Source organism: Ruditapes philippinarum, unplaced genomic scaffold, assembly GCF_026571515.1.
Source record: "Ruditapes philippinarum isolate M1 unplaced genomic scaffold, ASM2657151v2 ctg535_1_1_1_1, whole genome shotgun sequence".
NCBI classification, from domain to species: Eukaryota; Metazoa; Mollusca; class Bivalvia; order Venerida; family Veneridae; genus Ruditapes; species Ruditapes philippinarum.
This window is the reverse complement of record NW_026852088.1, coordinates 137,207-150,834: the sequence shown is the minus strand read 5'-3', so window position 1 is coordinate 150,834 and position 13,628 is coordinate 137,207. Positions and strand designations below refer to the sequence as shown.

The 13,628-nt window shown below is 33.0% G+C and overlaps 1 protein-coding gene across 1 annotated transcript in view; it reads right to left on the bottom strand.

Annotated features, from left to right (window-relative positions):
* Positions 1-2,594: 2,594 nt before the first annotated feature.
* Positions 2,595-13,628, bottom strand: part of LOC132748834 (transcription factor CP2-like) — a 30,836-nt gene continuing 19,802 nt past the window's right edge. Inside the window, exons 15-18 of the mRNA XM_060738486.1 lie at positions 13,381-13,471; positions 13,020-13,069; positions 4,529-4,791; positions 2,595-2,627 (exon numbers count right to left, since the gene is read on the bottom strand). Of these exons, the coding sequence (XP_060594469.1) occupies positions 2,595-2,627; positions 4,529-4,791; positions 13,020-13,069; positions 13,381-13,471 (437 nt within the window). The remainder of the gene's footprint in view (positions 2,628-4,528; positions 4,792-13,019; positions 13,070-13,380; positions 13,472-13,628) is intronic.

Below are 13,628 nucleotides of genomic sequence, written 5' to 3'. Positions count from 1 at the left end.
TACAGTGATACTGCTACACGATCACTTTTATTTCACACAACATATCTGAACTCGCCTATAATGTATTACATATATACTAATACACTGTATATAAATAAATGAAAACAACTGATCTTGGGGCTTCAAATGCAACTGAACATTGTCAAAACGCCAACAGTTTGTATCATTCATGCCATTTGTTTATACAAAAAAAAAACTTAAAAAATAAATGTCATTTAGTAAAGTGTATCATTAAACTCCTTACTAGAAATAAAAACAAAACACTGTAGTAAGGGACCAGGGACGTCTTAATCGCTCAAATCCAATTTCTACAACATATTGTAAACTTTATATACAAACCAAATATATTTATTTAATTTATCTGAAAAAAAAAAATTACAACAAAATAGGTTTAGAAAAAATGCCTCATTTAAGAATATGTGTAAAGACATACAAACAACATAATATAGCTCATTCGCAAATGTAAAAGGGGAGTTAAAGAACACAATCATGGGAAGTTCTGCTCAAGTTTGGTTCAAATATACCAATTTTGTAAAGGCCCAACACAATTCTGTGATAGTTCTTTGAACAGGAAAGCATGATTTTGGCTAACTATCTCGGTATTACATAACCTTGAAAGACACACACCAAAGCAGACAAATCAACGTCACACCACGTCTGGAGCTAGACGATGAATACTCCTAATTCAATCCATTTAACTATGCTCTTACAATATTAGATGAAGCTGGCCATCAACACAGACAAAGTGCAAAACATAAAGACACATAAAAATCGATAACTTAGAAGGCCTACACATAAGTCAGCAAAACAATGCATAAAATTCAACAACACATCTTAGCACTATCCATTTATCTTACAATTATTGTAAAATTTCATGTTCAACTCTTCAGTAGGTCCTGGAAGCATGCAATATTTTTTTCTTAACAAGAGACTGCACATATACCAATAGCATGTAAAAATCTTAAATACTGTCTATAAAAGGACAAAAAGAATGGATTAAGAAACTAAAGACTATATAAATGAAAAGTGACAGACAGCATAACAGCTTTTAAGAATTCATCTTATGAGGTCATCTTATTACGAAACAAATAAATTAATTTAGTTTATTGCTGATTTTAATGAGCACAATAATATAAAATATTGAGCCCGCAATATAAAACTTGAACATGGTCTCTATGCAAAAATACTATACACTCCCACCCGCCAACTTGCACACTTTTATCTGGAGGGTAATGAACATGGAGCAATGATTTCTAAAATGTAGGCAAAAGTTTGAAAATAAATGTAGCTGTTTACATGAGCATTTTGTTTATCATTGCAAATGTATAACATACGTTCATGGTTCGGAAGAAAATATGAGGAATGACTATCAGCAATATTTTAAAAGTTATTGAAGAGTAAATAAGTCCGCAAATGCATTCCATACTGAGATCCATCAACCTAGATGTGTACAGTTTAACCACATAAGAGTGGTCAATTGAATAATACCAACGAGAAAATAAAATACAAGGCAATATACTCCAAATATTGAAAAAATTACAGTTCTGAAAAATACTTAAATACAGGTCAATTAAAAAAAGCACCGACTATAGTTACAGATAAGTTTATAGCCAATCTATGTTAAGACACCAACATCAAGTCATGACCAATCACCTATTTCAGGCAAGTTTTTCCTTTATTTTTCAATACTACATGATCCCACTTAAAAAAGCCCAAACTGTTAATTTGACTAACTGATCCATCTCTCATTAGAAACAAAGAATACAAATTTATGCAGAACAGAACTATTCAGAAAGTTGCATCTTTCATCACAGTCATACCCGTACACAGGATAATTCCTATCATGATGGATAATAAAACATTTAATAATCTAAAATAACAGTACAAGATTGGCACAGAAGTAGAATTGTATTCTCCTCTGCACATTTATCAAATATTTAAACAGCTTTTGTTCATATACGGAGTAATTTTTTCTCAAAATAGAGGGGAGAGGAACTGTAAGTCACACGACACTCGGTATATGGTCACACCTGACAATTTACACTAAAAAAGTGCCTTTTGTACAGAATTCAGGCAGGGCAGGCAGTGTTTAAAAACCAGTCAAATTAAATAAAGCCGTAGAATCGATAGAAAGAATCAATGTCTCCGGAGAAATTTGAACCCAACATAAATCCACTCCCAAGCGACGCGACACCTCTCTCATTTAGTATTAAAGTGATCACTAAGAAAATGAAGAATTACTGTTTTTTTCTTGCATTTTTTTTCTATAAATTCTGACATATAATATTGTGTTCTATTTGATGTACCCAAGTTATTCCATGTTACCTATATAAACATCTGAATAGTGATTAGTAAGCTGAACTTGCAACAATTTACACTAAAAAAACAATACTCACTTTTTGAGCCAGCCACCATATTAACTATAGATCATCTTTTATGATGCACAAAACATCAAATTACACAAAAAAGTCAGTCCACACATGTACACCACTTGTCTTGTTTTACTCTCTGAATACTTTATCTCACATTCTCGTTCTTTCATCAAGATAATGTCCTTGTTCTATTCTCATTGTAAAAAACCTTTCAAAAGTATTTTAACAACTGCAGCTCTCCATTCTCTCAGCCTCCTGAAAAATAGAACATTCACTAACAAGCATACGTTGTTTCTGAATATATGCAAAAATCATCTTTTCACATTCAATATATCAAATTGACATGACGCGCATTAGAACATATACAAAAAAGTGTTAATATTGATCCCTCCAACCAATATTAAAAAAAGGATGCTGGCAATTTCTGATCAAAATTTGTAAAGGACAACATACATACCTATCATAAATCAAACAAAAGAAAAATTGGGGATTAATCTTAAAAACAAAAATTTTTGTTTGGATATACTACGTAGCAACTATTTCAGATTTTTAAACAAGACTTCTAGATAATATATGCAATATGACTGGAGTGAAAATTGAAATCACGTTCAGGTGTTTATGAAAAATGTATAAAACCACACAATCAAGTGAATGTTACAAACTTAATTACCAAAACTAGCTATGGACTATTACAAGAATGCAATGTTCAATGACTTATACCACCCAAACAAAAAGAAAACACTGATGACAAAATACTTTCAAGCACTATCACAAGAATCGTCGAAAGAGATAATTTTTATCACAGGGAACACTCATTTCTTTATGAATATCAATTGTTAAACAAAACAAAGCATCACACATTGAATGGTTAACCGTTGACCCAAATCCTTTCATAAAAATATCATAACTGCTACTTTAAAGTTTTGTTGGCCTGTAACTTTGAAAACTAAAGAGACCTTATTAAGATTGCTTTTCAAAAAAGTCCTTATTTGAGGCATCTGTGTGCAGACTAGAACAAGCTTATATAATTTTTTGTATGCATTCAGAGTTTCCTCGAAAAAGTAAATGTTCAATCATACAGATAAGAAGATCTCATACTCTTAATGGTAATCCTATTATAAGACTTAACAGGGAGTTAAGCCAGTATACACTTAGGACAATATCTTTTTAAAGAAATTTTGATCAAAAACGACATCAGAGTCACACAAAACTCACTACTCGAGATAACTGAACCTGTGAGCAAGAAAATATCAAATATTCTATGCAGAGTACAGCTAAGAAATAATCACCTAAGATGTAACTCTGTCATGTTGAAAACTGCACAATACCAATACGACAAAGAACCACCACCTCTTCCATAACTACTACTACAATATCTTGACTGTTCCTTCGCAGATTTCTTCACAACCTTAATATAACATTTCAGGCTGAAGAAAAATACAAACTATTAACAATGCAATTCACTTTGAATTTACCAAAGGACGCATAACTCAAATAGTTTGACTAGCCATTATTTCACTCAATGAATATATGAAACCTATTCTGAATCTTCATTAAACATGGTCGAAAGTGTACGGTCGTATTAACTTCAATCCACATCCCACTCAACCGCTCGCAAGTTCCAAATGCATCCGCTTTAATGGTCAGATGCGTTCTACTCATCTCGTTCATTCCTGTTTATCTACATGAACACTTGTGGTCTAAAGCTGTAAAGATTTACAGTGTTGGGGCTATGTAAAAACTATTCAACCATTACAATCTAATCAACCACTCAGTAAAATATGTTTCAAAATGGTAATGGTAAAAACAAAGCCTTTTTTGAAAAATAAAGTGCCATGACCCATATTTCAATTCATATATACTTTCCTTTCAAGAAAATTAGACAAATAAATTTGAAAATTATATAGAAAATCTGTTCCATTCATGATGCTATACTATAAGTATGGCATGGTACTCAACTCATATTGCAATGTGTTTTACCAAATCAATTCAGTATTAATTACCATAGCATCACAAGACTCTCTTGGTCCTTACACTATAGTTAAGGAAACTGTTCATACAAAGTAAAAATCCCACCTGTAAATTCAAAATTTGTTTGTCTCTTGAACAACAATGTGCTCAAATGTTTGCTTTTCTGAATATATTCATAAACTTACTAATAAAGGTATTACAAAATTTTCTTTTCTGATGGAGGAAGACCTCTCATGAAAATCTAAGCACTGGGTGTAAAAATGGAAAGCCAAAGTGATGCTTTTAAGACATGTATCTGCTTTTACCTCATCACTGAGAAGAATATGTATAGATGATGGACCCTGGATGAAAACTTGATGAATCATGTATGCTTCTATTTTGATCAGTTCAGACACCTTATTAACAAGCTCTTGACTAGTAAGCTGCTCTAGGTATACTGCATGATAAACTGAAAGTATAATAAAACATCTGACTATAATTCTTCCCATTCTACACAATAAACAACAAGAGCTGTCGGTAGGACAGCAACGCTCGACTATTCTTAGTGCTTGATAGTAAAAAACAAGCAATGTATCATAGTATTGCAAGGCAATCCATAAGTCCCTACCGGTTAGAACCCCATCAACATTCTGAAGGGCCATTGGCCATTCACTAATGTTTCAATTTTTCTCTTACTATTTTAAGTAAATTTGTTGGAAAAGTTCTTTAAAAGTGATCACAGGAAACAGTTTTTATGAACAGACAGACAGACAGACGGACTGAGGACACTCTAAAGTTAATATTTGAAACATCCCTGTTACCAAAATATAACATTTTAAAAGCAAAATTCTTAAAGAGGAGATAACTCTTGAATTAAAGATGCAATTTCATAAAAATGTTCAGCTCTTTCTGACTAATCACAAATATTGTTATATTTGCCATGTTTTAAGCCTATTTGTTGCCAAGGCTACTGATATTTTATCAAAATAGGAAGAACAGATAAGACATGCATAATCTCAAGACTGCTATCTACCCATATGTCAAGTTTCATAAAAATATTTCCAGTACTTTTTGAGTTATCACTGGATTCAGTTTATGTGTAAAATTTGCGAAATTTTCAGTCTATGTGTTGCCATAGCAACAAGAATTTTCAACATAGGAAAAAAAGAAAAAGACGTGCATAATCTCAAGACTGCCATCTATCCATATACCAAGTTTCATAAAAATAATTTCAGTTCTTTTTGCGTTATCACTGGATCCAGTTTATGTGTAAAATTTGCCATATTTTCAGCATATTTGTTGCCATAGCAACCAGAATTTTCAACATAGGAAGAAAAGAAAAAGACGTGCATAATCTCAAGACTGCCATCTACCCATATGTTAAGTTTCATAAAAACATTTCCAGTACTTTTTGCGTTATCACTGGATCCAGTTTAAGTGTAAAATTTGCCATATTTTCAGCCTATTTGTTGCCATAGCAACCAAAATTTTCAACATAGGAAGAAAAGAAAAAGACGTGCATAATCTCCATACTGCCATCTATCCATATACCAAGTTTCATAAAAATATTTTCAGTACTTTTCATGTTATCGCGGGATCCAGTTTTGTGGACGGACTGACGGACGGACGGAGGTTAAACCTAAAGTCCCCTCCGGTAAACCGGTAGGGGACTAAAAATGCTTGATACAGTTAGCTTCTCCTGTTTACAGGTTGGGGTCATGATTGTGAACAAGTGTGCAAAGTTTCAAAGCCATATGTCAATGGACTTTGAAAATATTTGAACTATTACAAAAACTTTGACATAAATTCTAAGTAAAACAAGAGCCACCGCCGGGCGGGGGCAACGCTCGACTTTTTACTTTTTCTAAACGCAAACATAGAAAGGTTTGAACATATATTGATGTTTCCTTTTTATAAATTTAGTTGATCTGTCTTGTCACATTAGTTTTTTTTATATATTTTGTATATATATGAATAGAAACATTAAGCATATTTCTAAAAATAGCAACAGTACGCAATTTCTAAAAATAGCAACAATGACGCAATTTCTAAAAATAGCAACAATGACGCAATTTCTAAAAATAGAAAAAATGACGCAATTTCTAAAACTAGAAAAAAATGACGCAATTTCTAAAAATAGAAACAATGACGCAATTTCTAAAAATAGAAAAAATGACGCAATTTCTAAAAATAGAAAAACATGACGCAATTTCTAAAAATAGAAAAACATGACGCAATTTCTAAAAATAGAAAAAAATGAAGCAATTTCTAGAAATAGAAAAAAATGACGCAATTTCTAAAAATAGAAAAAAATGAAGCAATTTCTAGAAATAGAAAAAAATGACGCAATTTCTAAAAATAGAAAAACATGACGCAATTTCTAAAAATAGAAAAACATGACGCAATTTCTAAAAATAGAAAAACATGACGCAATTTCTAAAAATAGAAAAAAAATGACGCAATTTCTAAAAATAGAAAAACATGACGCAATTTCTAAAAATAGAAACAATGACGCAATTTCTAAAAATAGAAACAATGACGCAATTTCTAAAAACAGAACAAAAATGACGAAATTTCTGAAAATAGAAAAAATGACGCAATTTCTAAAAATAGCAACAATGACGCAATTTCTAAAAATAGAAAAAAAAATGACGCAAATTCTAAAAATAGCAACAATGACGCAATTTCTAAAAATAGAAAAAATGACGCAATTTTCTAAAAATAGAAAAACATGACGCAATTATATACATGTATATATATATATATATATATATATATATATTTGATATATATATATATATACATGCATATATATATATATATATATATATATATATATACCTGCATATATGTATATATATACACACACACATTTATATATATATTTATATATAATACATATACTATACATACACATACCACACACACACCAATAAATGCACAATCTGAGAAAATTCAGTAATATAACCTTCAAGGTCAAGGTCATTAAAGAGCCCAAGCAAATTTGGGTTTGATAAACAACAAGGTCTGGTCCTTAAGAATGTTCTGTTATAATATGAAGTTTATCCCTTTAAAAATAGCAAAGTTACAGTCAGTTACTGCCAAAACAATGAAAATTTCAATAATTTGACCTTCAAAGGCAATGTCATTAATGAGTGAAGGTCAAGGTCTTTCGGTATATTTTTAACAGTTATCTTTGAAGATTATTATGTTCAAGTTTGAAGACAATCCATTCAAAAATAACAAAGTTACAGCCAATAATAGCCAAAAAAATGAAAATTTCAATAATTTGACCTTCAAAGTCAAGGTCATTGATGAGTGAATGTCAAGGTCTGACTGGTTATTTTTAAGGGATATCCTTGAAGATTATTATGTTCAAGTTTGAAGACAATCCATTCAAAAATAACAAAGTAACAGCCAATAACAGCATGAACAAGCAAAAATTGGACTTTTAACCTTGAAGGTCAAGGTCATTTATGGATGAAGGTCAAGGTTAGTGTGGTCTACTGAAAGGTCTTGTCCCAAGGGTTGTTGTGGCCAAGTATGAAGACAATACACCAAGAAATAAAAAAGTTATGATCCAGGTACAAGTTTTCGGACGGCAACGGCAACGGCAACGGAGACGGCAACGGCAACGCCGACCTGACTATAACAATACCTCTACTTTTTTTTTCAAAAAAAAAAAAAAAAAAGTCGAGCTAAAAAGGGGCATAATTCTGTCAAAATGCTTGATAGAGTTACCTCCTCCTGTCTACAGGTTGGGGTCATGATGGTTAACAAGTGTGCAAAGTTTCAAAGCCATATGTCAATGGACTTTGAAAATGTTTGAGGTATTACAAAAACTTTAACGTAAATTCTAAGTCGAAAAAGGGGCATAATTCTGTCAAAATGCTTGATAGAGTTACCTCCTCCTGTCTACATGTTGGGGTCATGATGGTGAACAAGTGTGCAAAGTTTCAAAGCCATATGTCAATGGACTTTGAAAATATTTGAACTATTACAAAAACTTTAACATAAATTCTAAGTCGAAAAAGGGGCATAATTCTGTCAAAATGCTTGATAGAGTTACCTCCTCCTGTCTACAGGTTGGGGCCATGATGGTGAATAAGTATGCAAAGTTTCAAACCCATATGTCAATGGACTTTGAAAATATTTGAGGTATTACAAAAACTTTAACGTAAATTCTAAGTTGAAAAAGGGGCATGATTCTGTCAAAATGCTTGATAGAGTTACCTCCTCCTGTCTACAGGTTGGGGTTATGATGGTGAACAAGTGTGCAAAGTTTCAAAGCCATATGTCAATGGACTTTGAAAATATTTGAACTATTACAAAAACTTTAACATAAGTGGTTACGCCGACGCTCGGGTGACTACAATAGCTCTACTTATTCTTATCGAATAGTCTAGCTAACAAGAGCTGTCACAGGAGACAGCAAAGCTCGACTAATGAAATTAAGTTACAGTAAAAAATAACATTTGTTAACATAAATTCCAAGATCAAGGGGAATAATTCTAGAAATAGTCATGCTAGAGTTATGGACCTTGCCACACAACATTTGTGTAATGATAAGAAATATATATTTGAAGTTTGAAGTAGATACCTTAAAAAATAAAGAAGTTATTATATTTCTTAAAGAAAATCCTAAGTTCAAAGAGAGATAAATCTGTAAATATTGCTTCAAGAGTTATGAACATTGTCATATAAAATGTAACTGATGATAAGGAATAAGTATTTGAAGTTTGAGGTAGATACCTTTAAAAATAAAAAAGTTAAAATAAAAAATAACATTTTTCTAGTAAATAAATCTAAGTTTATGGGGAGATAATTCTTGCAATATTGGTGCTAGAGTTATGAACCTTGTCACATAAGATGTGGATGATGATAACGTAAATATATTTGAAGTATGAAGTTGATCTCTTCAGAAATAAATAAGTTACAGTAAAAAATATTATTTTTTATGGAAAATTCTAAGTTCAAAGGGAGATAAATCTGAAAATATTGGTGCTAGAGTTATGAACCTTGTCACATAAGATGGGGATGATGATAACGTAAATATATTTGAAGTATGAGGTTGATCCCTTAAGAAATAAAGAAGAAACAGTAAGAAATAGTATTTTTCGAGGAAAATTCTAAGTTCAAGGGGAGATAAATCTGAAAATATTGGTGCTAGAGTTATGAACCTTGTCACATAAGATGGGGATGATAATAAGGTACATATATTTGAAGTATGAGGTTGATCCCTTAAGAAATAAAGAAGTATCAGTAAAAAATAGTATTTTTTAAGGAAAATTCTAAGTTCAAGGGGAGATAAATCTGAAAATATTGGTGCTAGAGTTATGAACCTTGTCACATAAGATGTGGTTGATGATAAGGAACATATATTTGAAGTTTGAAGTTGATACCTTAAGAAATGACAAAGTTATAGTGAAAAATATTTTACTGCACCAAAACTTTAATCTAAAATCTGGACGCGGACGCCGGGGCGAGTAGGACAGCTCTCCATATACTTCGTATAGTCGAGCTAAAAATCAAACAATTGTTACAGTCTTATTCTATAAAAGTTTTAACTTTCATAACTTGAATAAACAACAATATTCCAGTTGAGTGTAACTCTATTTTCAAAAACCATCTCTCATTGATAGAACAAAGATCTGCCAGCAGGACAGCATGATTGAATTCTCTGTTTTTGATAGTTGAACCAGGCCATAGGCAATGCCATAGTACAAAAATAAGAATATTTCATTCAAAATCCACACTACAGGTACAAGTCTTAGTTACCCAGTTTGTTCACATCTCACAAAACTGTGTTAAAACTGGTCTTAAATATCTAACAGGAAAAACATTTAAAACTTACCCTCAAAACAAAATGCCCAGGGCTAAGACATTTTAATCATATAAATGTTTTGCAGAGAATACTTTGTGTTGAGGTGATTAAAACTGTTGTATGTACATAATACATTAAAATGGAATGGTCCACAATGGGCACTTTTTCAGTAAGTGTTTAAAATATTGACGAGGAAAAAATAGAAATGTATCATTAAGATATTCTTATAGAATATTTCTAAAACAAGAGGGCCATGATGGACCTGAAATCGCTCACCTGTATATAGGCCGCTGGGCCAATTTTAAACAAGGGACTTTTATTTGAACAAAATTTTAAGTAAAGGTTTTTTATGGGAAATTTTCATTACAAATCAATGGTACTGAAATGTCCCTGGGTGGCAGGGTTAATTTTGACCCCAGGGACCTGACTAAGAGGTCTACTAGCCAATAATACATGGCCAAATATCTAACCTCTAAGAAATGTACATTTACATAAGAAGTTTAATATGTTATCATATGTAAGTATAAGTAAACTGAGTGAATATTTAAATGCTATTTTCCTATGCAAGCCAATGTAACAAAAGTGACCTGGGCAGTGTTATTTATGACCCCAGGTCTAGCTTGAAAAAAATTATATATAAGTTCACTAGGTAATTATTCACACCAACTATCTCTGGTATTAGTATTCTGCTTTAAATGTTTTTTTCTGTAAGACACTATACAAAACCATGTGCTCAAGGAGGCATAACCAATTCTGACACAAGCATGTTGATGTGAACAAGCAAGTTCGTTGAATTTATATCCCCGCCGAGTACTGGTTATTATTAACACAACAACTGAAGACATAAGGCTTTATTTATATATTAATCATGGCATATACAGTAATATTCTTTGAACTTTATAAATATTCAGGGAAATAACAGAGCCATAACTTTGTGTTAAATAGTAACATCTGGAAATGCCAATGAGATGTATGCATACTACATAACTAATCAAGGGCCATAAATCTGTGTTATAAGTATCTGACCGGAACAAGGCGACTATATGCACATCTCCTCTTTAAGTATCCCATAAAGTTTCATTGAATTCCAGCCAGTAGTTACAGAGAAGTAGCACGGAAACGATTATTGCTCTGGTTGTATACTGCCTAAGTTATCAAGGGTCATAACTCTAAGTTAAAATGTCTGACCCGAACAAGGCGACAATATGCGCATCTCCTCTTGGTATTGAAGGTTCAAATAAAGTTTCATTGAATTCCAGCCAGTAGTTGCAGAGAAGTAGCGAGGAAACGAATATTTTTCTATATGGATACTGCATAACTAATCAAGGGCCATAACTATGAGTTAAAGTGTCTGACTGGAACAAGGCAACAATATGCGCATCTCCTCTTGGTATTGAAGATTCCCATAAAGTTTTGTTGAATTCCAGCCAGTAGTTGCAGAGAAGTAGCGCGGAAACGAATATTTTTCTATATGGATACTGCATAACTAATCAAGGGCCATAACTCTGAGTTAAAGTGTCTGACCGGAACAAGGCAACGATATGCGCATCTCCTCTTGGTATTGAAGATTCCCATAAAGTTTCGTTGAATTCCAGCCAGTAGTTGCAGAGAAGTAGCGCGGAAACAATTTTTACTCCATATGCATACTGCATAACTAATCAAGGGCCATAACTCTGAGTTAAAGTGTCTGACCGGAACAAGCCGACGATATGCGCATCTCCTCTTGGTATTGAAGGTTCCCATAAAGTTTTGTTGAATTCCAGCCAGTAGTTGCAGAGAAGTAGCGCGGAAACGATTTTTACTCCATATGCATACTGCATAACTAATCAAGGGCCATAACTCTGAGTTAAAGTGTCTGACCGGAACAAGCCGACGATATGCGCATCTCCTCTTGGTATTGATGATTCCCATAAAGTTTCGTTGAATTCCAGCCAGTAGTTGCAGAGAACTACTCCGGAAACGATTTTTACTCTATATGCATACTACATAACTAATCAAGGGCCATAACTCTGAGTTAAAGGGTCGGACCGGAACAAGCCGACGATATGCGCATCTCCTCTTGATATTGATGATTCCCATAAAGTTTCGTTGAATTCCAGCCAGTAGTTGCAGAGAACTACTCCGGAAACGAAATTCGGACGGACGGATGGACGGACGGACAACGCCAAAACTATATCCCCCTCCCGATTCCATCGGCGGGGGATAATAACAAAGTTATAGGTCGATTTTAGAGTTAAAGTGTCTGACCGGAACAAGCCGAAGATATGCGCATCTCCTCTTGGTATTGAAGGTTCCCATAAAGTTTAGTTGAATTCCAGCCAGTAGTTGCAGAGAAGTAGTGCGGAAATGATTTTTACTCTATGTGCATACTGTATAACTAATCAAGGGCCATAACTCTGATTTAAAGGGTCTGACCGGAACAAGCTGAAGATATGCGCATCTCCTCTTGATATTGATGATTCCCATAGTTTTGTTGAATTCCAGCCAGTAGTTGCAGAGAACTACTCCGGAAACGAAATTCGGACGGACAACGCCAAAACTATATCCCCCTCCCGATTCCATCGGCGGGGGATAACAAACTTGCAATGTATTGACCAAATACCTAAGCTTTACCCCTTGCTGTTTGAGGGATAAAAGGATTTTGGAAGGTATTCCCATATAAGACAAATAATGTGGTCTCTTTCTTTTCTATAATGATTATGAATCATATAAACAATTGGATCTTTGCCCAGAGAGAGAAACACAAAGAAAATTGGAAAAAACATGAATCAGAAAAGCTCATCATGACCACAAAGTGCAGGTCTGCAAAAGTACGTATAACTAACTCATTAACAATAGTAAATGTATATAAATCTTAATGATGATATATTAACCTGTTCCTTGCTCCTGACACATATACAAAGTAAGTCTTGGTCTGACAGTCCTGTAAAACAAACAGTAAAATCAAATCAACTCAATTTCATTTGGGGTACAGAAAAAATTACAGGTCAAGAATATTTTTGAAGCATGTTTAGAAATTTTCAAATTCAAAGTTTCAGTGATGTAATGAACAAGTGTTTTCTCTTTATAAAGGTCACTTATGGGACTTGAACCCTAAAGTGGTGAGGACGGGCAAGTGATTCAATATCTGTAAGCCTTGGAGGCCCATTTACAATGATTCATGGATTGTAAATATTGTAGTAAAATTACTCTAATAAGTTTTAATGTAAACCATTATAATAAAAGAGTTCATACCTAGACTGAAGAGCATTATTTAATCTAATACCATCTGCGAGTCCACAAATCTGTATTAAATCATCACGTGTAAGTCGTAATAAATCTGCCCCTACAATTGAATGAATATCAGTGTACTTTTACAACTGTTTCTAGCATGACCATTACTACTGTATAGTTGTAAATTGTTTTGAAGTACAGTCAAACGTGTATTAAGTGACCGCGCAAGGGAAAAACCCAAAACCCAAAACAGTTTTGATCCATTACGT